At 36.1% G+C, this 27,483-nt stretch overlaps 1 protein-coding gene across 1 annotated transcript in view; it reads right to left on the reverse strand.

The window, feature by feature from the left end:
• Positions 1-27,483, reverse strand: part of TTC37 (tetratricopeptide repeat domain 37) — a 109,984-nt gene that overhangs the window by 65,793 nt on the left and 16,708 nt on the right. The window contains 9 exon segments of the mRNA XM_043972254.1: positions 102-241; positions 1,841-1,942; positions 4,016-4,156; positions 12,235-12,343; positions 12,463-12,561; positions 17,079-17,219; positions 20,316-20,391; positions 21,090-21,181; positions 22,490-22,633. Of these exon segments, the coding sequence (XP_043828189.1) occupies positions 102-241; positions 1,841-1,942; positions 4,016-4,156; positions 12,235-12,343; positions 12,463-12,561; positions 17,079-17,219; positions 20,316-20,391; positions 21,090-21,181; positions 22,490-22,633 (1,044 nt within the window).

Below are 27,483 nucleotides of genomic sequence, written 5' to 3' on the forward strand. Positions count from 1 at the left end.
TACTGTACTAGGAATACATACTTTTCAAGGCAAAACAAGGGAAAGAGGGAAAGACCTGACAAATGAGAGCCATGGAAAGTTGAGGGGGAAACTCTTAGTACCTGTTCTAGAGTAGCAATTGCTGCTTCTGAAGAGTCGTGATCTGAAAGCTTTATCAAGGCCTCAGCTTTCAAACGAAGGCAGAGGTTCTTCTGATGAAGACTTCTACCAGGTACACTGAGGTTTTCTATTGTTTTCAGAGCTAAGAAAATATAAAAATTTAAAAAATCTGAATTTTCTCTAAGGTAGGTATTAAAAGAATTATTGAATAAACTGAGATGCATGTTTCAAGAGAAGCACAAATTACCAATATAGCACATGTGAAAAACGTGGTTGTTATAGACAGGAAGGAACTGGGAATAGTAGAGTGTGGGTTTGAATCTGGCTCTGGTACCACCTATCTATGTAACCATGTACAAATTAGCTGAATCATAAAAACAGTTGTTCAAAGGACCAAATGAAATTACATATTTAAAACACTTTGCAAACCCTAAAGAACCATATAAATACGATTATTAACTTTTGCTATCATCTGTAAAATGAAACAACAGGACCAGATAGTATCCAAGTTCCCTTACAGATCTAATCCTATGATAATGTATAACTAAGGATGAAACTTCACTGAGCCGATTAAGAAAATACCTGGGGGGCAGCTAGGTGGCGCAGTGGATAGAGCACCGGCCCTGGATTCAGGAGGACCTGAGTTCAAATCCAGCCTCAGACACTTAACACTTACTAGCTGTGTGACCCTGGGCAAGTCACTTAACCCCAATTTCCTCACAAAAACAAAACAAAACAAAAAAGAAAATACCTGAAGTGATGACAGAGTTATACCAAAATATGCTATGTTTTATATCAATAACTAGGCATCACAGAATACTGACAAAGATTAATTACTAGATAGCAGAGGCTTACCCTCCAACCCATACCAAAATGACTTTTAACAACTGGGCTATAAATTACATTTAGTATGCATTCTATAGGTGCCTTAATAGAAGAAAAATGAACAAGTGTAGAATTGAAGGACCTACTCTGGTGCATAGAGCATTAAGGTTCCCCTATCCTGCACTTATTTCACCCAATCTCCCTAGGATTTTTCACTGCACCTTTGGAGCAATTCAGAACCTTTGAGAAAATCCTAAAAGTCAGAAACATATTCTCCTAAGGTCCATTTGACCCAGTCTCAAAATTCTGGGTGCAAAGAACCCTTCAAGAAAATCTGTCACTCTTTAATAACAGGCTATGTACCTGAGAACCCAAATAGATGATGGCAAAAGATTTATCTAACACAAACACTTAAAAAGTCTTAAATAATTCTACACCCTAAAAAACACAATAAAGTACTAGAGTAATTCAGAAATGATATTTCTCAAAATTAAAATAAAAGCTGACATTTATATAGTGCTTTCAATTTTGTAAAGTGTTTTACATACATTATCTCAAATGACACTCATAACAGCCCCATGAAGTAGGTACAAAAGGCAATATTAATTCCCAACTCAAATGAGTTACCATATATAAAGTGCTTTGCAAACCTTAGAGTGTTACATAAATGGGAGCTACCAAAATTATTACTCTTATTGCTATTGTTGTTATTTGTATTTTACTGATAAGGAAACAGGATCCAAGAGTAACTTCTCCATGGACCCATGTCTAAGTGCAAGAGGTCAGGTTCAGAGCTGGGTCATCCTAACCAAGTCTATGCCTATATCCACTTCACCATGCTTCTGTGTTGCCCTTAAAACAAAAGCAGGTGAGTAACTACTCTATCTCAATAGTAAGATTTCAATAATACTGTTACCTTGATTGCAGGAAAGAATAGCTTCTTTATATCGATGCATTTTCACTTGGGTCTCTGCCAGATGATACCATCCTACTATACAGACACTGCTTAGCTTTAACCCTAACAGAATACAAAAAACATAAACTCAGGATTATTAGTGCTTGCATAATAGAGCAAGCAACTTGAGTCTACGCAACAATGATAACAGCCCTTATTAACTGTAAAGCAATTTGAATCACTGGACAATAATGGCTTTGACAAAAAAAATATAAATATTAGTCATTAATAGGAAGCATTAATGGGGCAGCTAGGTGGTGCAGTGGATAGAGCACTGGCCCTGGAGTCAGGAGTACCTGAGTTCAAATCCAGCCTCAGACACTTGACACTTACTAGCTGTGTGACCCTGGGCAAGTCACTTAACCCCAATTGCCTCACTTAAAAAAAAAAAATAGGAAGCATTATTTTAAAAGTAAAAAAGAGGGGGCAGCTAGATGGTGCAGTAGATAGAGCACTGGCCCTGGAGTCAGGAGGTACCTGAGTTTCAAATCCAGCCTCAGACACTTGACACTTACTAGCGGTGTGACCCTGGGCAAGTCACTTAACCCCAATTGACCTCACTAAAAAAAAAAAAAGTAAAAAAGAATTAGCTTCCTTTAGGTATTCTCAGTTTGAAATAGTCATGTAACTGTCACATATTATACAAAAGAACATAGGATGATAGATCTAGAGTTAGAAGGGACTTCTCAGGGCAAATATTCCAATGCTACCATTTTACAGATGAGAAACCTGAGCCCCAGGGAAGTTAAATTATTTGCACAAGGCCACACAAAGTTCTAAGAGATAAAGGTGGGAGTTTAACACAGGTTTTCTGACTCCAAAACCACTGGTTTTCTACTATACAATGCTGTATCCTTGAGAGACAACAGCAAACACACTTAACAGTAAATTCTAAAATATGTATAGCACTGCTCTGATATTTCATCTTGTGGAGTTGTCTTCTGGTGGCTTTCTCACCTCTGTCCTCTCTCTATGGGAAAGAGTAAGTCACCTGCTTCCAGCAGCTTCCAGATTCTCAACAAATAATATTTTTCCAAAATGATTAACTTTTATTTTTCTCTATGTAGAATAAAAACTGAATCAGAAATAGTTCCTGGTGAAACAAGGGGTTTTAGGCAGAATTCAAGTTAATGTCCAGCAGGTCGTATGAAAAAGCAAGGCCCATACTAAGGATACAAAGACAAAATCCTTACAGCCCCTGACCTCAAGGAGGTAACATTCTATTGGATAAGCTTTATTGCTTGTCCAGTAGGAAGCTTCTTTGACTGACAGAAAAATTAGCATATTAAAGAAATTCCACAAAAGTGGAATTTGAAAAGTACTTCCGAAACCCTTTACGTTTATTTTGTTTTATGAATAAAACTTAGCCAGAGTTTTTTTAATGTATGAAGGAATAAATGAGAAATTAAGGAAAAACTTTTTATCCAAAACCAGAAAATCTAGACTTTGCCCAAAATAATTTTCAAAGTATTGCTAATTTGAAATAAATTTAAACTGATGGTATATACAAGACTGTAAAGGTTTTTTATATGCATCTACTTTTCAGATGGTTCCAATATAATTATTTGTGAGAAAGTCAATAACCTGATTAATTTTTATTTTTTATATGGTGACTACTGTATTACTAGATGCCCTCATTACTATATCTGAATATGCACAACTCCTAGTTTCTACAATATAAAGCTGGTGACATTTTTGCTCATTTGTAAAATAAAGTAGCTTGAGTATATACTTAAATTTGCTTTATGGGTTCTTTTATTTTTCCAGAATAGTAACTGCTGCTATTACATCATTATATCCAAAACCTGGGGTTTCATTCATCAATGAAGATGGCTACCATCTACAACACAGAACTGGCTGAAGCTCAGAGATGTTAAGTGGTTGTCAAGGATTACCCAAGTGTGTCTATCAGTTGAACATGGCATGCAGTTTAACTTTTTAGCATCCTCTATGATAGCCTTCTACTCTCAACCTTACTACTAAGATGCTCTGATGTAGTTGTTTGTTTTTTGTGGATTTTTCTCTAACTAGATTTTAAGTTATTTAATGACCAACACTAAGTCCTTAAAACTGAATGAATATCACTTTAAAACCACGATTCTACTACTTATTTTACTTTATGCATTATGTATTTACCTTCTGTTAAGTTTTTGGCAGCATCTTCATATTTTTTGTCTTGTAGTGCTTTTATGCCTAAGCCAATGAGACCAGGACCACTTTCTGAGTCCTTCTCCACTAGTCGGTAACAGTACTGCAGGGCTTCTTCAGTGAAATTTCCTGGTATAAAGAAAAAAATAATGTAATTCATATGCATGACGTTTTTAAGTGCCAGGTCTATATTAATTCAGAAAAGTTAGATTGTATACCTTTAAAATTACAGGAGAGGGGGCAGCTAGGTGGCGCAGTGGTTAAAGCACTGGCCCTGGATTCAGGAGTACCTGAGTTCAAATCCAGCCTCAGACACTTGACACACACTAGCTGTTTGACCCTGGGCAAGTCACTTAACCCCCATTGCCCCACCCCAAAAAAAAAAAATTACAGAAGAAAAACATGGTGACAAAACAAGTTTTCCTATTACTTCAGGCACATTCACACTCCCTCCCTACCTAGAAACTAGATTCTTAAATATCATAATGGCCAACACTTTCAAAGAAAATCTATCCTAATTAAGTACCTTCATCCTAAATAATAAGTTTGAAATTTGATTAGCACTTTAATGTTACAAACTAGCCATAATATTTCATAATATCTTACTACCTATCAGTTTTTCTTATCTTTCTTCCTTTAAATAAGCTCCTTTATGGGACTAGTAGCCTTAGTATAACAAAGTTATATTAAAATGTTTTATAATCTTTTAGTCTTCCTTTTCAAAGATGTTAATTCTATGTAGTAGTCATTAATCAATGCAATAAATGTACTTGATACACTAAGTTCAAAAAATTAATTTCATGATCAACGTAGGAGAAACAAATATAAAAGAAATAATCCAATTAAATAATTATAAACCTAAATATATTCTCATTTGTTCTACCCTCAATAAAGTCTTACCATCTTTCACTCTCATCCTCAGAAATATTTAAGACACAAGAAAGGGTTTAATCTCAACTATTTTGGGAAAGAATGGGTAAGTACAGGAAGTAAAATGTGAAAAGTAAAAACTCTTAAAAAGAAATCACTTCCAACATGAAGTGATAAACCTGAAAAACAAATCTGAAAACAAGACTAAAGACTTGACAGAGAGGTAGGTATGGCAAAGTGTAGAGAAACCTGGCCTCTGAAGTAGGAGAATCTGGGTCCCATCCTGTATTTATTGAGACATACTGGCTCTCTGACCGTGGAACAATTCACAACCTCTAAGTACCCCAGGCATCTCTAAATTGCAGACAAGTTGCTGAGCTACATTGGCAGAGGGAAATTCCCTACCCAGGAAAAGCCCTCTAACCATAAAATCACTGGCCTGGACAGGACAAAACAAAATACGTGCTATGTCAATGATACCTGTATATAAATTCCCATTCTCCACCAAATGAAACAGTTAAAATTTTCTTTCACAGGTTTTATATCAAAATACAAAACAAATATATGGGAAGAAAAATTGTTAACTGGGAAGTTTTTATTATTCCAGTCAATACTACAGGCAGCTAAAAAAAAGTGCAAATAATACTTTTATATAGTGACCCAGAAACTCCCATATGCAAAGGCAATGCTGGTGGGCACTATAATGGCTGAAGGACAACCCTCTCCTCAGTTTTAAAAACTCTCTGTAGAGACAAAGAAATTGAAAGCATGACTATTTTGATATGTATACTAGGAGGAAAATGACACAATTAATTTTCAAAGGAAATATAAAGACTGAATTATCAATTACATTCTCTCTATGTACCAAAATACATGCAAAGAATAGTGGGCAACTCTACTCTAGTACCAATATGCAGACCCTCTCTCTTCTCTGAATTTTTAATAGCTCTACTAGAATTATGTTATGTTCTGTACATGCTACTATTTGCTGCTATTTCACTCTACACATAAGTAATTACTCTTATCTGGACTGTAATATCTTTGAGAGCAAAATCAGTATGTTCTACATTTTTACATGCCTAATACCTAACGCAATACTTTACACAAAGTAGGTGTTCAATAAATAGCTGTTAAAAATGATCTTTTAATTAAACTCTACCATGTATAGAAAATGAGTAGGCTTCAGTAAAAAAGGTATATTAGTATTGTCAAACACATGATCTACTAACAATTAATACCATGACATAAAGTTTCATGTTGATTAGTTGGGATTAGTCACCTCCAAGGAAATGACAAAATAAATACTATGTTTTCATTTTATAATCACTATTTATGAGAAGTCAAATGGCTATGACAAAGAATTTACCTTAGAATCCAACTACTTTGAGCCAAAAGCTAGTCTCAATCCTCAAGAACATAATATATAATAGACAATTCTAGTCATTTAATGGTCTTTATTACAGTACAAAAGATAGCTAGGTGGTACGGTGGGTAGAGCATTAGGCCTGGAGTCTGGAAGACCCGAATTCAGATCCTGCCTCAGATATTTACTAGCTTTGTTACCCTTGGCAAGTCTCTAATCCTGTCTACCTCAGTTTCCTCATCTGTAAAATGAGCTGGAGAAGGAAATGGCAAACCACCACAATATCTATGCCAAGAAAACCACAAATGGGGTCACAGAAAGTTGGACACAACTGAAATGACATTACAGTACAAACCACCAAGGAATGGAGTTTAATTATCTAAATCATTACAGCACATGTGTCTAGAGCACGGGTGTTCAAAGAATGGACTAGGGACCCATAGGTTAACCCTAAGGAATGTCTGATCAACCAAAAGGAGGGTAGGAAGATAGCTAACATCCTACTATCCCTAAGACAGCCAATCATGTCTCTAACACAAACATATATACCCTTATCCCAAACACTTCCTTGATTAAATTTCCATTTTTCCCCCTTCTGGGCCAGCTGTCCATCCCTCAGGGGAATTCCAGACTAATCACTATATGAACCCACAGCAGCAACTGTGTAGATACCACTGGAAAAATTTTATACTCTCCCAACCCAGTTCTCCCAGCTCAACTCTGGCAACAGAGAAATGCCCTGCAGGGAAGTAACAGTTAATAAAAGGCCCCACTTTCCTTTTGATTTGGGGTGGGACAGAATGTATTTCACAGGATAAGCTGATATGAATGGTACACTTAATCATTTGCATCTCAGAACACTCTTTCTGTTAAGGGCACCATCAGCCTTCTAGTCCCCTAGATAACACAACTCTGGCATCATTTTCAACTCCTTATTCTCACCCCACATATCCAATCAGCTGCCAAACCTCCTCATTTCTACCTCCACAACGTCTCTCACCATCCTAAACTGATCTCCCTGCCTCAAATCTCTCCAATCTTTTACCCATCCTCCACATAGCTGCCAGTGATTTCCCTAAAATGTGGATACGACCATGTCACTACTCTAACATAATTTTTTTAATTTCTATTTTTCTAACTTTTATAATGTATATAATTATTGGTATAGCAATAAATGTTAAAAACTTATTGGGGGTGCATGCTAAAAAAATTTTATTGATGAAGTATGCCATCAAAAGTTTTGAAAATCACTAAAGCATCTAAACACTACACAATTAAAAACAGATAAGAAGGGTCACTAGGTAGTGCAGTGGTTAGAGGGACAGGCCTGCAGTCAGGAAGATATGAGTTCAAATCTGAACTCAGATACTTCTAGCTGTATGACCCTGGGGCAAGTCATTTAACCCTGTATGCCTCAGTTTCCTCATCTATAAAATGAGCTAGAGAAGGAAATGGCAAACCCCTCTAGTATACTTTCCTAGAAAGCCCCAAATGGGGTCACAAAGAGTCAGACAAGACTGAACAACAGCAACAACAAAAAGACTGGTTTAAAGGAAAAAGTTCAGAAAAAGTTAGAAGGAACAGTTTGTTAGTGCCAATTTCTTAAAGTGAGCAACCCACCATTTTGTAATAATTTTTTCCAACTATGTTCTTTGTCTAATATCTAGGGTTCACACATCTGTTATATTATAAATTATATAAATTCACCTGTTGTATTATAAATTATATATGTATAATTATATATATTTATATTATATAATATAAATATATAAATTATAAGTGCTGAAATTCTAGGACAGAGGACAAAAAGTTCTATGAATGAAAGCATGACAAGCCTTGAAATGAAAACTTTGTTCCAATAATGTTCGTATATGTGATGAAAAAATTCCACAAAATATGAAGTTCCCATAAGCAATGATTATAGTGATTTTCATACACTGTTTCAGCTAGCCAACACTAAAGGATTTTCCCTTTGTGCATACCCAGCTAGGAAATGAAAAACATATTTTGTCAGCACTTATTTTGTTAACTTGAATTTTCTAATGTTTCCAAAGCACAAAGCCTTAAAATAAAGCTCTGACTGAACGCTCCAATAACTAAGAAAAGTAAACTCTAACCAAAAGGTTTAGCATTAGAGGGAAAAAAAACTCATCATATTACAACTGTGGATGCTATTCAGTATTTGCTGGCTGTGTCTTATAACAAGCTGAATTATGTTAAAAATTTTAAAAAACAATCTTCAAATCTCAACAAGCAAAGCAGCACAAAGGAGAATGAAATTTACCGTTCTCTTTGAAACAGAAGAATGATTCAGTTTTAGCAGATGCTCAAATTCTTTAAGAAAAATAAGTCTTATTCACAGTATGCCTATAGTGACCCTAGATGACTAAATATATTACTCAAAGTAATCAGTACATAAGAAATTTTAGTTATGATTTAACAAAAACCAAAAATATCCTCTAATTCTAGTCACTTTCCATACCTTTCTATTAACTATATTAACTAGCCATGACCTATCTGAACTCATTACCAAGTCTGAATTTTCCAATCCACAATGACTTTCTGGTGACCACAGGTGGTAAGAGGAATAGCTACCCCATCCTTCCCCCAAAATGCAGTCTAAGCTAGTTCTTTTCTTTAAAAAGTACTGAAGGGGCAGCTAGGTGGCACAGTGGATAGAGCACTGGCCCTGGATTCAGGAGAACCTGAGTTCAAATCCGGCCTCAGCCACTTAACACTTACTAGCAGTGTGACCCTGGGCAAGTCACTTAACCCCAATTGCCCCGAAAAAGAAAAAAAAAATACTGAAACTGGGGGCAGCTAGGTGGCGCAGTAGATAAAGCACCAGCCCTGGATTCAGGAGGACCTGAGTTCAAATGTGGCCTCAGCCACTTAACACTTACTAGCTGTGTGACCCTGGGCAAGTCACTTAACCCTCAGTGACACCCCCCCCCCCAAAAAAAAGGTTATAAAAAATAAACAAAAAAAATGGTTTTTTTTAAAGTACTGAAACCAACCTCCATACTCAATTGCCTCAGGGGACTATGGGTTCCAGATATTGACATAAATTTCAGGCCTGCTAAGTACAAAAAATCACAATGAGCTTCAAAATACTTGATGAGTGGAACACCCTGGCCAACACTAAGCCAACTAAGCTGTGCTCAGTTAAATCAGCAGTATCCTTGTGGAATATCCTTTCTCTGCTTTAACTAGGCAAATCTCCACCTATCAATAATCAGATGTACAAGGGTTTTATTTTGTTCCAATATTGAACCTAAATTACTAGTAGATCAACATGGACCAAATAACTTTACCATCTCTCCAAGATATTTCAAACCATGTACCTGTGTCATAGTAATTATAATAAATTATAATTCTTTACACTGCTATTCTGTTGTTCTTGATCTTCAACCTAAAACCTTCCCACCTTTAATTAGCCCTACTTACTCTTCAGTTTACCAGGATAGTTTTTTATCTACCTACCACCTTCATTTCAGCACTTTGATAATTACTGAATTTATGCATCTCAGTTGATTATACCTCTCTGTCTTGTCTCTATTAGTCTGTAACCTTGTTTGGGGACAAAGTCTGTTCCCTAATATCTATCAAAAGAATACAACAGACTACTTTATATCCTGTGAGAGCACAATACTTCATTTCAATTAAAAGTTTATTAAACACCTACTACATGCAAGACACTGTATACCATGTAAATAATAGTATCTGTTGACATAACACTCAACCTTCTTAAAAGGTGCATGCCAGGGTGCCAAAGTTTTTCCATTTGTTCTGTCTCATCTCCCCCAATAGAAAAGGTAGAATCCACATGTCATAGGACAGAAGAAAACAAAATAACATCTTACCATTTTTGTCTCCCTTAGAGAAAGCTAGTTTTGTTTTATTACATTTGCTAACATGAGCAATGGCCAATTTAATTTGAAAAAACTTGGTTGAAAGGCAGTGTTTACCATAAACATGAAAATCATACCCTTCCTATTACTAAAGAGTTATCTAATCTTCTTTTCTTATAGCATGTATCTTTTTCTTTTAAGATGTTTTATTGATTCCTTTTGTCTTTGTATCATAAATATTTTTGGAGGAAAACCCTCCATTTCCCTCCAGAATGAACCTTTCTTTATAAGAAAAACAAGCAATAACATCCTGTACAGCAGAGGCATAAAAATCAACACATATCTGCAAAACTCCCTCATGGGAATTAGACTAAAATGGAAATGGAAAATTGTTAACAAAATAAATTTAAAATACAATATAACATAGATAGTATTCACTTGCAGTTTTCTAAGTCACTATGGACCACAGGAATCCTTTTCTATTTGAGTTTGACAATACTACCCTAGAGTAACCTATTCGATAGTATTACAACATCCTGCCCCAGATGAGTACATTTCATTATATGTTCTCTAGATCGGTCATAAATTTTTCAGTTGCTTAGTTTGGCTTTTTTAAGTGATATTTTCATCTACACTGTGGTAGTCAATTGAGTAAACTGTCTTCCTCATTCTGCTTATTTCACTCTGAATTAGGTATTACAAATCTTCCTGTGTTTCCCTGAATTTCTCACATGCATCATTTCTCACTCTACAATAATAATCTATTGCTTTCATATACCACATTTTCAGTTATTCCCCAACCAATAGGCATCCACTTTAATACAATTCCTTGATAACTAAAACGTGCTGCTATGAATATTTTGCTGAATGCTAGACCTTTGTTTTTGTCTTTGACCTTTCTGTTTCCTTCTGAAATATGTCCAATAGCAATATTGCTGTTTAGAGAATTTAGTCACTTCTTTTACATAATTCCCAATCTCTTTACAGAAAAACTAGACCAAACCATAGCTCCAACAAAAGTATGAGTGAGGGGGCAGCTAGGTGGCGCAGTGGATAAAGCACTGGCCCTGGATTCAGGAGTACCTGAGTTCAAATCTGGCCTCAAACACTTAACACTTACTAGCTGTGTGACCCTGGACAAGTCACTTAATTCCCATTGCCCCGCAAAAAAGAAAAAAAAAAGTATATGAGTGTATCTGTTTTCTCAAAACACCTCCATTACTGCCCCTGCTTTTGATCATCTTTGCCAACTTTGTGGTTGTAGTCATTTATAGTTTGCAATTTTTATTTTGAAAACTCTTCATATTCTATAAGAACTTATCTATTAGGGCTAGAGTGTTATATTCACTCTTCAATTGTTCTTGATCAAAAAGCAGCACTACCAGGACCAGCTTCTCATGCTTATTTCTCCCAGTTTCATATTAGTTTGACATTAATCAAATTTTGGTTTTTCTCCTGCTTTTCTAACCTCTATTCTCTATTTTATTGGCTCCAGTCTTCCTGTAAAAATTTCCCCAAACATTCCCCAAGCTTTATTTTCTCAGTCCATTGCAAGAAAGAAAAACTTAAATGGAAAAAAATTTAACATGTACTTATCAGGACTCATTCTTTTCTGTTTACTTGTATTTTGTTACTTCCAAAGCATAATACCATAAAGAAATTCTTACTTTTCCCCATATTCTACAACATAATCCTTCTATCTTCATCACACTAACCTATTCTCACTATTGACAAAATATAACTTTTCTGACACCAAATGACTTTGCTCTTTCTCCAACCTCTTCACAATACTGTTAATTTCCTATTTGTCCTTCAAAATTTAGTTCTTCATGAAGTTTCTCTGACTTTATGGATCTTATTCTATAAGGCGCAAACCTTCCTCTGAAGGTTGACCATACAATTCATCTGACACAGCATAAAATTCTTTGTAATAGCAGTTACACAAGCATATGCTTTCTCTCTCCAATTAGACCTTGATCCCTTAAAGGTGAGAACCATGTCCTATACTTCCTATACTCATCCATGCCCTACTGTGGTTATTATTTATAATTATTTGAACATGATATACATTCAATAATGAAAACAACAAAAATTCTAAACACGAACAAAAAACTTCAACTCACCTGACTGAATTAAATGTAAGCAAAGCATTTCCAATGGATAAGATACAGTAGGATAGATGTTCATCATACCTTCACATGCCTTCTTCATCCTAGCAGTCTCATGAGGAAACTTAAATATAAAAAGAAAAAATAAAACTAAATATTCATATTAGTCAAATATGCTTTTAAATCAAGTTACACTGTGGATATATGTAAGAATTTTTGTAAAAAGATATTTGGAAATCTTACTTTAGATAAACACTGAATGAAGTGTCTATAAAGTGTTTCATGATCTTCACTAGGAATGTTATCTGAAGAACTCAAAGCATTTTCAAATGCAGTGAAAAGCTTAAAAGACAAGAAGATATGAACATCATTATAGCATTCTGAAATTACAAATATAACAAGTGGAGATTTTATGTTTTTTTAAAATATAGTGTTCACTGTTTCTTAACTCTAATAATCTTCCCATTTGTTATATATATAATCCAAGTGTAATTCTTTTCATTAATAAAAATGGATCACTTTTTAGAAGCACACCATGTTGTATCTCCCACCTCCGGGTCTTTGTGCATGCCAGGGAGGGGCTTCTTGGTTTTTATAGCCTCCCTGAATCCCTAATTACCTTCAAGATGCAGCTCAATGCCACAATCTACATGAGTCTTTCTCCTGATCACTCCAGCTGCTGAGGCATTCCTCTCAAAAGCACCTTGGGCTCATTTTGTATATACACTGTATTACATAAATGTTGTCTCCCCATTACAATGCAAATAGGAATTGTCTTACTGGTTGTCTCTGTATCTCTAATATTTCATGAGTGTAGAGAAGTCCCACTGAGGAAAGTCCTCTTACTGTAGATTAGCACCTGCTCTGCAACTTAATAGTCTTAAAAAGACAGCGTAATATAGTGGAAAAGAGGGCTTCCCAAAGAGGAGGAGAGCCCTGCATTTAAGTTCCATATCTCACACCAACTGTTATGGAACCCTGAGAAAGTTATCTAATTTCTCAAGTCCCATGCAACTCTCAAAGACTGAGAAGTTAATGCCACTCCAAAAAAGGAACAATTCATTCACTTTCTGCTAATAGTAATGATAACTATTCCTGTCATAATTTAGACAGTCTAAAAGAAAAATGAAGTGAAATAAATCAAAGTCTCTGTTTTTATTATATGTTACTATGTTTTACTATGAACACAAAGGGAACCAGAGAAGTTATCAGCACAATTGACATAATTTTCTTCTAATTAATTCGGTTATTGTTCAGTCATTTTTCAAGTCATGTCCAACTCTTCATGATCCCATTTGGGGTTTTCATGACAAAGATACTGGAATGGTTTACCACTTCCTTCTCCAGCTAATTTTACAGATGAAGAAACTAAGGCAAACAGGTCACTTACCCAGGGACACACAGCCAATAAGTGTCTCAAGTCAAATTTGAACTCAGAAAGACTTGACTCTAGGCTCAGCATTCTGAACACTGTGCGTGCCACCTAGCTGTCTTATTCTTTTTTTATTTGTGGTATATAATTATATTTTATACATATATCAAAAAATAATATATGCTGTTAAAGATTTTATATACAAAGCTCTTAAGGGCAGCTAGTGGCACCGTGAATAGAGCACTGGCCCTGAAGTTGGGAGGAAATTAGTTCAAATCCAGCCTCAGACACTTAATAGCTGTGTGACCATGGGCAAATCACTTAACTCCAATTGCCTCCCAAAACAAAACAAAACCAAGAAATGCAAAAACAAAGCTATTATGATTAAAAATATATTCAAACTCTTAATTATGTATACTATGTAATTAAAGCATCAGTCTAAAATCTGATATCACAGACAACTAAAAAGTCATTTATGTGTCTTTGAAATGCAATGTGTGAGGAAAAAAAGAAATGTGCTGTTTGATATTCTGGCAATTCAAAATGCTTCAGACAAAACAATGAGGTCACACTGGGGACACATGACTCAGGAGAAGCTAGTTCTTCAGTTTCCCAATTTGGTCTGCATAACTCAACTCTTCTGTGAAGTGCACTTCATAGTGGGAGATGGGCAACATCGACCCTCAAACTGATACAAAACATCAGTTCCTGCTCTCTACTAAACTTGTTGCTTTCTGGCAAATACTTTTACTGGATCAGGGATGTCAATTATTATTGAAGTGAAGCTTTAAATAACAAGTACTTGAGTGCTGACTATGTATCTAGTAGAGGCAAAAGTGGGCTACAAGAGTGACAAGTAAACAGAAATAATGAATTCTCAAAGTACTGACTAAAGTAGTAAACTAAATAAGAATTTCAAAGTAGAACATAAGAAATGGCAAAATGTGTTTGCTAAATGCCACACCAAACCAAATATTCTGCCTGTGATTACAATGAATATTGTCCTCCATGCTATCACTTCAAATCAATTCAATATACATGTAGAGCTCTTAAGAAAAAAAGTTAAACAGACTCTATTCCCAAGAAATTTACATTCTATTATGCACATATACAAGTAAGTATACACAAAGCAGAGAGAAGGTAAGCTGAGGCAGAGGAAGGGGGCACTATGAGGTAGGAGGAAAAAAGAGACCTAATGAAGAAAGTGGTGCTTGAGCCTAAAAATTAAAGCAAAGCAAGGACTTCATGAGGCCAAGGTAAAGAGAGCATTACAAGCAAGGGGAAAGACTAATGCAAAGGCACAATGATGAGTAAGAGAATATCAGAAATGAGTAGTAAGAAGGTCAATCATTCTAAATCACAGAATGTATCAAGATTAGTAATGTTCATGAAGTCTAGAAACAAGATTTAAGATGTGAAGGTCTTAGGGGCAGCTAGATGGCGCAATGGATAAAGCACTGGCCCTGGATTCAGGAGGACCTGAGTTCAAATCTGGCCTCAGACACTTTACACACTTACTAGCTGTGTGACCCTGGGCAAGTCACTTAACCCCAATTGCCTCACCAAAACAAAAACAAAAACAAAAAAAAGATGTTATGGTCTTTAAGTGGCAAGGAGAGAAGTTTGTGTTTGATTCTGGGGAAAACAGACCCACTAGAGTTTATTTAAATTGCTGGGGGTAGAGAGGAGGGGAGGAGGGGGTAATGGGAGGATGGTCAGACCTGAGATTAAGATAATCACTTTTACATCTGTGTGGAAAATACATTGGAGTGTGGAGAGATGAGACAGGAGGACCAATTAGGAGGCTTTATCATCAAGTGGTGATAAAGGCCTGATCTAGGATGGTGGGACATGAATGCAGAGAAGGGGCCATATGTGAAAGGGGTCACATAAAGAGAAACAGCAAAATATGGCAACTGATTAGATATGTGGAATGAGAATGAAGATACAAAGATAATACTGAATTGTTAGAGACTCTTCTCCAAGGAGTCCTAAATGCACATGATTCTCTATATAGAAAACTATTAATCTGTGAATCTAAATTTTTCTTGAAATCATTTCCATTTTTGACTAATTGCCACCTTGGGGTAATTCCATTGGCGTTGTAGAGTCATAGCAAAAGGCTTTGGCTAATTAGTCAAATGCAATATTTTAAATATGACCTCAAATTGCTTCCTATAAGATTCAGACAATACCTCTTAATTTCAGTATGCAACCAATAAATCTGTATCCAGACTATCCTTCATGATCTAACAAAGTTTGTGAATATCCCATTTCTTGGTTTTTGTTTTTCCACAATGAAAATTACATTTTGAAAAATGTAGAAGTTTCTACTTATTTCTTTTCACTGTGTTTCTCTGAAACTTTACCTGTTCTATTACATTTTTGTTAAAGTATAGAATCTAAAATTGCATACTATGGTCCATCTATGCCTGCAACACAATTTTGCACATCTCTTAGAATCTGAGAATTGAAAGGGACATGTAGAGATTGTGTTTCTGCTCAGTTGTGTTGCAGTTTCTGATTCCACTGCCTTCTAAAAGCTAACTACTGGGCTGAGGCTGAAAAGTAAGCAAAGTGAAGAGCAGGAGTAATGGCCTGAGAAAGTACTGAGGTAGGAAGGGAATGGAGATCTTTGGGAAGGGGAAGAACAGGGTTCAGGAGGGATGAAGCACAGGGAAAAGTAGAATGAGGAAGTTATGGCCAGATATGAGAATATCAATTTCTGATAAAGGAAGTGACCTGTAGGAAATCTTGAGAACTAGTTTATGACGAGTGTGGCCGAGTTGGAATAATAAAGTAAGTTACTGAATTTAAGGAAGCTGGAAATTATGGAGTCAGGGGGTTTGAAGAAACCTCTAAACAGATATTAAAGTCTCTTAGTATAAGGCAAGAGTTGGGGAGAAGAGGAAGATGGTGAACTAGGTACTGAACCCCTCAAGAAAAGGGAGAATTCCTAGGTGTTGGAAATACCACAACTACTATAATTCAGATTGGCTGAAAAAATGTTGATTGAGTGAACTTCAAAAAGGAAGGGTTGGGGGCAGCTAGATGGCGCAGTAGATAAAGCATCGACCTTGGATTCAGGAGTACCTGAATTCAAATCCAGCCTCAGACACTTGACACTTACTAGCTGTGTGACCCTGGGCAAGTCACTTAACCCTCATTGCCCCACCAAAAAAAAAAAAAAAAAAAAGGAAGGGCTGCTGATTTCAAGAAAAGCTTGCTATCCAAAAGTAGAATGGACTGCCACAAGAAGTAGTGAGCTTCCCCTCATTAAAGCTTGCAATCAAAAGCCAGATGATTGTTAAGTTTGTGATAGAAGGTATTTAACTCTAGGTAGAGGCTGAACTAGATGGCTATTGAGATCCATAACAAGTATTTAATCAAGCAAACAAAAAGAATCTTTCAACTCTGAAATTCTGTGACTTATATAAAGGGTAATGCATATGTACATATATATATTATATACATGTAAAGAAATTACCGACTGCTGAATTTCATCATTTTCTTCTTCAGTACCCTCAGCCAGTAACTGAGTTAACTTTATCCACAGCTGGTAAACCTCTTGATTCTCCGCACCATCTTCCTTCCTTGTTTTGATCAGTCTGTGCCACGTTTGAGCCACCTGTCCAAAAGGAAAAATAATATGGTATTCCCAAAAAATGAAAAGCTTGGTCATAAATTGACCAAGTTAATATTCTGAACTTTATTTTTTATCAAGTTATTCTCATTTTTATAAATTTGTTTTAAATATTTTTTAAATGATATTTAAAAGCAGCAGACATTCTAAACTTCAACTGAGATTAGATGAAACAAATCCACTCTGCTCAATAAACATTTATTAAGAATCTACTATGTGCCAGGCACTATGCTAGTTGCTGGGAATGCAAAGTTCAAAAAAATTAAAGTCTCTCCTTCAAGAAGCTTATAGCTTATTGGAGGAATCAACATGTACACAAAAAAGTAAATGCAAAAGGCATACAAAGCAACTTCTGGGGAAGAGCACCAGTGAGACACCCCTGGAAGAGGTGGTTCCTGAGCTGAGCATGACAAAAGCAGTGATTTCATTAGGCAGAAGTGAGAGAGAGGATAATAAGAATAGAGGAAAGCCTGTGCAGAATCTATGTGCAGAATCACAGAGAGCTAAGAAATGGATAGTCATACAGGAGGGACATCAAGCATGCCAGTTTCACTGGAATGTGGAATGCATGAAGGGAAAGACTTGTGTCAGAAAGCCTAGAAATGCAGGTTAAAGTCAGCTTTTGAAGGGCTTTAAAATACAGAGGAGTTTTTATTTGCTCTTTTTAAATATAAATAGTAGTATTATTTTGTCCTGGAGTTTCTTTAGCAGAGAAATCATATGGACAGATCCATGCTTTAGGAATATATTAATCTGTGTGTAGAATGGATTAGAAAGGAGGAAAAATGGATGTAGAAAGGACAAATGGAAGATTACAATGATACAGGCAAAATAAAGAAGATCTGATTGTATGAGAAAATTAATGTTAGATCATAGGATCCTAAAACTTTCACAGGCAATCTAGAGGTCCCCTCATTTTACAGATGAGGAAACTGAGGCTCAGAGAGGTTAAACAGGTTGCCAAAGGTCCCTCAGGCAAGGAAGCATCTGGGTTGGGATATGAACCTAGGTCCTCTCACTCCAGAGCCATTGCTCTTTCCACTCTAGCACCAGGGAAGAGCTAAAGATGACTCCAAGGTTGTGTAGCTGGGTCACGAGAACAATAATAGTGAAGCCATAAACAGTAATAAAGAAATTTAAATGAGGGGAGCATTTAAGAGAAAGATAAGTTCCGTTTTAGACATGGTGAGTTTGCAATATCCACAGGATATACAGGATAACTACTAGGTAGTTATTTACACCGGCCCTGGAGTCAGGAGTACCTAAGTTCAAATCCGGCCTCAGACACTTAACACTTAGCTGTGTGACCCTGGGCAAGTCAATTAACCCCAACTGCCTCACTTAAAAAAAAAAAAAAAGAATGAATAGGGCTGGGGGCAGCTAGGTGGGGCAGTAGATAAAGCACTGGCCTTGGATTCAGGAGGACCTAAGTTCAAATCCAGCCTCAGACACTTGACACTTACTAGCTGTGTGACCCTAGGCAAGTCACTTAACCCTCATTGCCCCGCCAAAAAAAAAAAAGAAAAAAAGAGTGAATAGGGCCCTGGACAGAACCCTGAGATGCACCCACAGAGGGAGTGGTATATAGATGATGATACAGCAAAGGAAACTGAGAAGCAGCCAGAGAGTCAGAAGAGCCAGAAGAATGTCACAAGCTTTGAAATACTGCACATCACCTCTCCCCTCTTACAGAAAGGACTCTCTATGTACACATGGCCTAATCCAGCTTCTTTTCTCATCTTTGTTCTCTTTAATATAATTTTATCTCCTCTATAAGTATATCTGGAAACATGATGCTAAAAGTCCAAATGTAAAAGCTTTATAAACTTTCCCTGGTGCTGAAAAAGAGGTGGGTTTGGGGTTTTTTCTAATCTTTGCAGTTCTTTTCCAACTTTCTGCTGTTTATTGACATCTTTCTAGTTTCATCCTTAAATGTTCTGTGTCTTTGCTTAACTAGGTGCATGATTTCATTTTTATTAAAGATCTCATTAAAATGGTTTTGCCTCCCAACAGCTTCACTGTTTTATGAAGCATCAGTACATACAGTCTTCTACTAGACTTTCTCTAAGATTTAACAAATGGGTTTATATTCTAAACTGGTGGTGTCCTGGGCTGCTTTATCTCTTCACCTTGCAAGAAGTCAAGCATTTACTGGTAAAGGTACTTTTGGGGCTTTTGATATAATAGTAGTCAGTTTCTGTATCCTTTCTTCAGTTCAGATTCCATTTTTGTGTTGTTAATAACTTACTTAAATAGGTCACATTAGGGTGATTTTCACTCCAAACCTTATTCTTTCTTCCAGCTTTATACTAATCTTGATCTTTATTATAACAAGACTGTCACCTGACTATATACAAACAGCTAATTCAGAAATGATGCTACATTAGTAACAGTAATCAATATTTATAATCAGTAATATCCTAGGGCTTTTTATGGGCAGATAGATGGCATAGTAGATAAAACGCTGAATTTGGAGTCAGGAGGATCTGAGTTCAAATCTGACCTCAGAAACTAGCAGTGTGACCCTAGGCAAGTCACTTAACATCTATTAGCCTCAGTTTCCTTATATATGAAATGGGGATAACAATAGCACCCACCTCCCAAGGTTGCTCTGATGATCAAATGAGATAATAATTGTAAAATCCTTAGTACAGTTCCTGGCACACAGGAAACTCTATATAAATGTTAGCAACCATCACTGTTATTATCATTATTACAAAATATAATCAATTTCTCATATTCCTCAAAGCTTTTCCAGCATTATGGAACTTGCCAGGGCTTTTACTACTCTGTCAAAGTCTTCAAGAATACAGGGCAATGATACATCAGAGTAGTTTTTTTTTTTAAAAAGGATTCAAATCCATACTACCCTGATGTTAGAAACATGGAAAAGATACTAAAGGTATAAATACTCCCTCCTCTTCTCAATGGTTTACAGCATAAGCCCTGAAAACCTCAAAAACTGGAAATTCAATTGCATAATGCTATGGGAAAACTTAAAATTTAAGGTAAAAGTTATATAACTTTAATAATGGCTTTATAGCAAACCAAATCTAACACTCCAAAAAATTACTAACCAACCTCCAGGTATTTCTTTTCTTGGTGATAGAGATCCACAAGCTTCTTACAGACATCACACCATTTCTGCTTGTCAACACTTGAAAAAACAGAAAAGTCTTAAAGTAGTTAAAAAAACAATCTCCAAAATGTACAACACTTACTTTTATTTACAGGGTACTATTTTAGATAACAGCTAAACTCTCATAAGTAAAATTTTCATAAAGAAATGTGCTTGGGGCAGCTAGGTGGTGCAGTGGATAAAGCATGGGTTCTGGATTCAGGAGTACCTGAGTTCAAATCCAGCCTCTGACACTTGACACTTACTAGCTGTGTGGCCCTGGGCAAGTCACTTGAGCCTCATTGCCCCACGCACACACACAAATAAAAAAAAAAAAAGGAAATAAAAAGAAAGAAATGTGCCTAATTACCTGTCTCAAAAACAAAGGGTCACAATTTAAGACTTTGTTTTTAATGTTGCAAATTAACATCTTATGTTATATTAATATTTATTTATACTTTATAAAATTAGTTTATGTTTATATTTATAAGCCTATAATACCTTGGGAGGAATTATAGAAAGACATGGAAAAAGAAATTCAAATTAATTCTGATCTGAACCAGCAGAGATGGTACCTCCACCAACAGGCTCTATGGAGTTAAAAGATTCTGTGGCATTCCTTAAAAAGAAAAATGTCTGATTCTCAATGTCTAAATCATTTAAATAAAGTTCTAAATCAACAGCTTATTCTAATTTGAGCTTACTAAGTAAATAGTGTTTCACCATATGTTCATTACCTTTCATAGAGATCCAAAAGCTTTTGGTAGACAGCGATCAAGTCCTCTTTGGCATCTGTGTAGTTAGATTTCTCATATAAACTTGCTAGCCCCTAAATGAATGAGTAGTCAGTCAATTTTCCAAAAATGTACAATAGTCAACACATGAAATTTCCTTATATATGTATACCACTAACTAAGTTGATGGATCATTTGCAACATTTCCATGATAAAGGTTAAAACACAATCCCCCAATCCCAAAATAGCATGGCCCATATGATATTGTGCTCTATCATATGAGCAAGCAAAAACAACATTTTTTTGCCTCACTCTTCAACACCCATTAGATTATAAAAGCAAATAACTGTTCTAACTGTACTGATATAAAAATACCTTTACTTTAAAAAGCAATATGGTATAATGAAAAGAATGCTCTGGAATCAGAAGACCCCTAGGTTAAAATCCCATCTCTGCCACTTATTAGCTATATGATTTTGTGCAAGTCTTATCCTTTAAAATGTAATAAAAGAATAGGAAGGGAATCTCTCTAAAGTCCCTTTGGTTTTATGGTGAAACTTCCTCCTCAAGGGGTCTTAATAAACAAATTCAGGTTCCCTAGGGTCCAGGTCTCTTTTTCTATATTCTTTTACAGAAAATAGTAAAGGAGGATGTGAATAATTTATGCCTATGTTAGTCAAAAGAAAATTAAACCAGGAAAAGACATATGAATATTAAATTTGGTGATCATAAGTAACATTAAAACCACCAATATACAAAACACATTTAATTATTAAAATATTTGAATGACAAAATTTTCTTCAATAAGCATTTTTAATTCAAATTTCTACAAGAATATTAAATAGCATAGGAATTTTTATAAGAACTTTTTGGTTAATTTACAATTAAAACTTATCATGTTTGTAAACCTAATTGCCAATTGAGGCAGCTAAGTGGTGCACTGAAGTTGGGAGGACCTAAATTCAAATCTGGACTCAAGAACTTAAGAGCTGTATGACTCTGGGCAAGTCACTTAACCCAACTGCCTTAAAAATCTGGGGCCATCTCCAGTCATCCTGATATATAGATATAGAGATAGAGATAGAGACAGAGATATATAGATATAGATATATGCACAGCCCTCCCTCACTTAAATCCAATTTACTGCTAGTGATGACATCACCCCAATGGTCCTCTTCCAGATCAAAGGACAAATAACAACAACAAAAATTGGCAATAATATAATCAAGTTGAATGCTAAATTGTGTTATTTAAAAGACCATTCTACTCAAAATATTTCAGATCCTAACTCTGAGGTTTGAATGCATTTTTGAAATGTCCTATTATCTCTATTTCGAGATCTGTAACAAGCTAGCTAGTACTCTGAACACGAAGCACAACAATTTGTCCCACATCCCGCATACCTGCCAGGCCAATAACTGGTCTGGTTCTAGTTCAGCTGCTTTCTTATAAGCCCCCTGTGCTTGATCAGGTTGTTCCAGTTCAGCTGCTGCCACTCCAATAAAAACCCAGGCATTGTAGTTATTCTTCTCTTGTTTCAACACGGTCTGCTCAGAGACATAAAAGTAGTTCATCAAATCCTGCCAAACCCCGCCACACCCCAAAACACAACAACCAATTTAAGAGCCTGGAGACTTGTTTCTATTCCAAATCACATCACCTCATCTGCAGAAGGAACTAGACAGACCAGATGATTTCGAAAGTTCTTTTCCAGTCCTAAAATTCAAATAAGTCAACACTATTTCCAGGCTAATAGAGGGGGCACAATGACATGTTTAACAAGAGAAAAATATCTAGCATTTTAAAGTTTTCAAAGTGTTTCACATCCACTATTTCACAATAACCCTGTCACATAGTAATGCAGGGTTTACTCTTCCCGTTTTACAAATGATGAAGCTCAGGCTCATAGTGATTAAACAACTTGCCCTTGATCACATTAATCAGTAGGATTTGAACCCATTTCAAACTCCAAGTCTAGTATTTTGTCCACTATAGATGCTTCTAAAGACTAAGCTAATAGTAGACATCTTTTACCATGTATTTATATTGTTTGTGTTTATATATTATTTTACACTATATATTTGGTTTTAAAATACATTTATATAATTAACTACCTTCAATTTGCCTTCTATGACTCAATTAAAATCGGTTTGCATTCCCTCAAGACCAATGTAATGAAACTAGCCTGAAACTGAAAAATTCACTGTAGAAAGTAAATTGAATAAAGACAATTGAGAATTGACCAATTTCTTTTCAGAATGGAAAATTCCCCAAATACCACATGCCAGACTTAGTAAAATCCAATTTCTGAAAACTTAAAACAAGGTGAATTACCTAAAACTTCATCTTCATCCTCACATTTACTTAATTTCAGGTCTCATCTCATTCCAACCCATAAAATTCAGCTCCTAATCTGACAGTTCCCTTTTGCCTATTCCACCATTATTTCCATTCACCACAATCTCAGACTTATCTGTACAATCCTCATTGGGTAAATCTGTGCTGTGGTGTGGGTATTCAGTGCCATACATAATTACCATGAATATTTATTCTTCTGTTACCTCATAGAAGAATTGTTTTGTTTTGTTTTGTTTTTGGTGAGGCAATTGAGGTTAAGTGACTTGCCCAGGGTCACACAGCTAGTAAGTGTTAAGTGTGAGGCCACATTTGAACTCAGGTACTCCTGACTCCAGGGCCAGTGCTCTATCCACTGCGCCACCTAGCTGCCCCCCTCATAGAAGAATTTAATGCAAAGACTGCTGCTTTTACAAATGACAACCACTAAAAGGAAAGCTGATCAGGGGGTGGGGGGGAATCTCAGTAGCCTAGAAAACTGTGTGTGGGGAAAAACATTAGTCTTGGAGTCAAAAGACCTGAGTTCAAATGCCAGCTCTCCAATTAATTAACTGTACGATTGTATAAGCTACTTAATATCTCAAGGGCTCATTCCCCTCATTGGAAAAATGAAGGACAATGAATTAAATGTTCTCAAAGGTCGCTCCTAACTGAAATATTCTTTTTCTGTGAACTACTTATGTGTTATCTAGAAAGGATGACCCATGATTCCACGATTTCTACTGGTTAGAATAGTTCATATTTTTGTCATCCATAAGACATCTCTAGCAACAATATGCCCCTGGCACTAGTCTACTAAACAAGTTCAATTACCATCAAGAAAGGATCATACCACCTACTGAAACACCCACACCACGGATGGAAGGAATTAGACAAATATGTGCCCTGAAGATCAACAGAATCAGAGCAAATGTGTTACAGAGAAGCCATTTCAGTATTAGGTATACATAAAGCTTCAGGCTGATCTATATTCCCAATGCTACATTATACATATAAACACTTTCTCCAGTATGTGATTTTTTTTTCAGCTGAACATGACTACTTTAAATTGCAAGCTACTTAGTGATGCTGTGTATGTCTTTCTACAATGTTAATGTAAATCATTAATAAGGCTTCTATTAGGATGTAATTTCATAAATACTTCAAGGAGCTAAGTTTCATCTTCTTTCACTAGTGTGAACTGCAGTTCACCTTTAGATGATCTTCAAATGTTCTAACAGCCAAAATATTCATCATCCTAAGGGTAGACTGGTATAAAGGCTGAGCAAAACCAAGCTAGACTGGTTCATGGATAATAAAACAAAATCTGAAATGGTCAAAAGATATAAACAAGCAGTTTTCAGACAAAGAAATCAAAGCTATCTACAATTATATGAAAAATGCTCTAAATCACTACTGATCAGGGCAGCTAGGTGGCGGAGTGAATAAAGCACTGGGCCCTGGATTCAGGAGGACCTGAGTTCAAACCCAGCCTCATACACTTGACATTTACTAGCTGTGTGACCCTAGGCAAGTCACTTAACCCCCATTGCCTGGCCAAAAAAACCCCAACAACAACAACAAAACAAATCACTACTGATCAAAGAAATGCACATTAAAACAACTCTGGGGGCAGCTGGGTGGTGCAGTGGATAGAGCACCTGACCTGGATTCAGGAAGAACTGACTTCAAATCCGGCCTCAGACACTTTACACTTACTAGCTGTGTCACCCTGGGCAAGTCACTTCACCCCAATTGCTTCATCAAAAAAAAAAATCAAAAAAACAAAAAACTCTGAGGTACCACCTCACACTTATCAGAGTGGTTAATATAAAAACAAAAGAAAATGTTGGATGTTGGAAGGGATGTGGGAAAACAGGGACACTAATCCACTGCTGGTAGAGTTGTGAACTGATCCAACCATTCAGGAGAGCAATTTGGAACTACACCCAAAGGGCTATTAAAATTGTACATACCCTTTGATCCAGCACCACCATTACTAGGTTTATGTCCCAAAGACATCCGCAAAAAAAGAGAAAAAGACATATTTGTACAAAAATATTTATAGCAGCTCTTTTGATTTTGGAAATCAAAGGAATGCCCATTATTGGGGAATGGCTAAACAAGCTGTGGTATATGATTAAATGGAGTATTATTGTGCTATTAGAAATAACCAGCAAGATGATTTCAGAAAGATTTGGAAAGACTTAAATGAACTGATGTATAATGAAGTGAGCAGAACCAGGAGAATGTTGTACACAGTAACAGCAATATTGTTAGATGAAGAACTGTGAATGACTTAACTATTCTTAGCAATGCAATGATACAAGACAATCACAAAGGACTAATGATGAATCATACTATCCACTTCTAGAGAAAGAACTGATATTGATTGAACACAGACTGAAGCATGCTTTTTTTCACTTTTATCTTTCATATCTTTTTCTTTAAGTTTTCTTATACAAAATGACAAATATGGTAATGTTTTACATAATTGCACGTGTATAACCTATATCCGATGCTCTGAGGCAGGGAAGGGTTATCTGAGGCAGGGAAGGGTCAGGGGAGGGAGGAAAGAAGGGACAGAATTTGGAACTCAAAACTTTAAATTAAAATGTTTATTTTTTAAAAAAACACAAACATCTGTTCCTGGGCCTATACTTTTAAATTTTCTAGCTTGATTGGATCTTTCAGAATGTCAATTTTTCTGGCATAGCCTTTAAAAATCAAGAATTACCACCAAGCCACAATGAGAATTTTAGTGGAGATGTTCTAGTAAAATTCAAATAGCCACTGTATTAAATACCTATGTCTTGTTTTGCAAGATACTGAACTAGGTGGTAGGGTTACAAAGATGTGAAAACATAATCCTTACCCCCATCAAGGAGTTCATAATCTTGAGGCAGCTAGGTGGTACAGAAGATAGAGTGCTTGGCCTGGAGTCAAGAGTCCAAATCTGATCTCAGACACTTACTAGCTGTGTGAACCTAGGCAAATCACTTAACCTCTGTTTGCCTCAGTGTCATCATCTGTAAAATGGGGCTAAAAACAGCACCTACCTCCCAAGACAGTTCTGAGGCTCAAATGAGATAACTGCAAAGAGCTTTGGTAAAGTGCCTAGCTGAAAGTGTTATAGAATTTTTACCATTATTATTAACTACTATTAATCTAGGAGAAGAGATATGCAAACATAATTTATGAGAAAAATGTAACAAATGCAAAGGAAAGAAACAAAAAAAAAGTAAAATGAGATATTTCCTATAAGAATGGGGGCAAAAAGATCACAAAAAGCTTCATGGAGGTTGATGCTTAAGGGTTTCCCTTGAAGGCAGAAAATGGGAGAAAGACTATTCTGAGCATGAGTAATGGTGACACTTGTTGCTGCTGTCCCACTGTTTCAGTTGTGTCCAGGTCTCTGTGACCCCATTTGGGGTTTTCTTGGCAAAGATGCTGGAGTTGTTCACCATTTCCTTCTCTAGCTCATATTATAGACAAAGAAACTGAGGCAAACAGGGTTTAGTGATTTGGTTAGGGTCACACAGCTACTAAGTGTCTGAGGCCAAATCTGAACTCTTGATGAAGTCCCACCTAGCTGGCCCCTAGTCCGTATGGTTTTAAAGAAGATGTTTCGCCATCTGCTTTGCTACTGCAGTTTTAGGACTTGCAACTAATACCTCCTATGTGTGTGTTATCTCTCCCTGTTAGAATGGGAGTGTCTAAAGGCAGCTAGGTGGGACAGTGGATAAAGCACTGGCCCTGGATTCAGAAGGATCTGAGTTCAAATCAGGCCTCAGACACTTGACACTTACTAGCTATGTGACCCTGAGCAAGTCACTTAACCCTCATTGCCCCCACCGAAATAAATAAATAGAGTGGGAGTGTCTTGAGGGCAAGAATTGTCCTGCTTTCCCTAGTTGTATGCCCAGTATTTTGTACATAAGCACTTTCATTCATTCATTCATTCATTCATTCATTCATTCATTCATTCACAATTCTACAAGTATCAGTGTAAGAATTTGAGTGATGAGGAACTAGAGGGAAAACCAATTAAAAGACTATTAAA

Source organism: Dromiciops gliroides, chromosome 1, assembly GCF_019393635.1.
Source record: "Dromiciops gliroides isolate mDroGli1 chromosome 1, mDroGli1.pri, whole genome shotgun sequence".
Classification (NCBI taxonomy): Eukaryota; Metazoa; Chordata; class Mammalia; order Microbiotheria; family Microbiotheriidae; genus Dromiciops; species Dromiciops gliroides.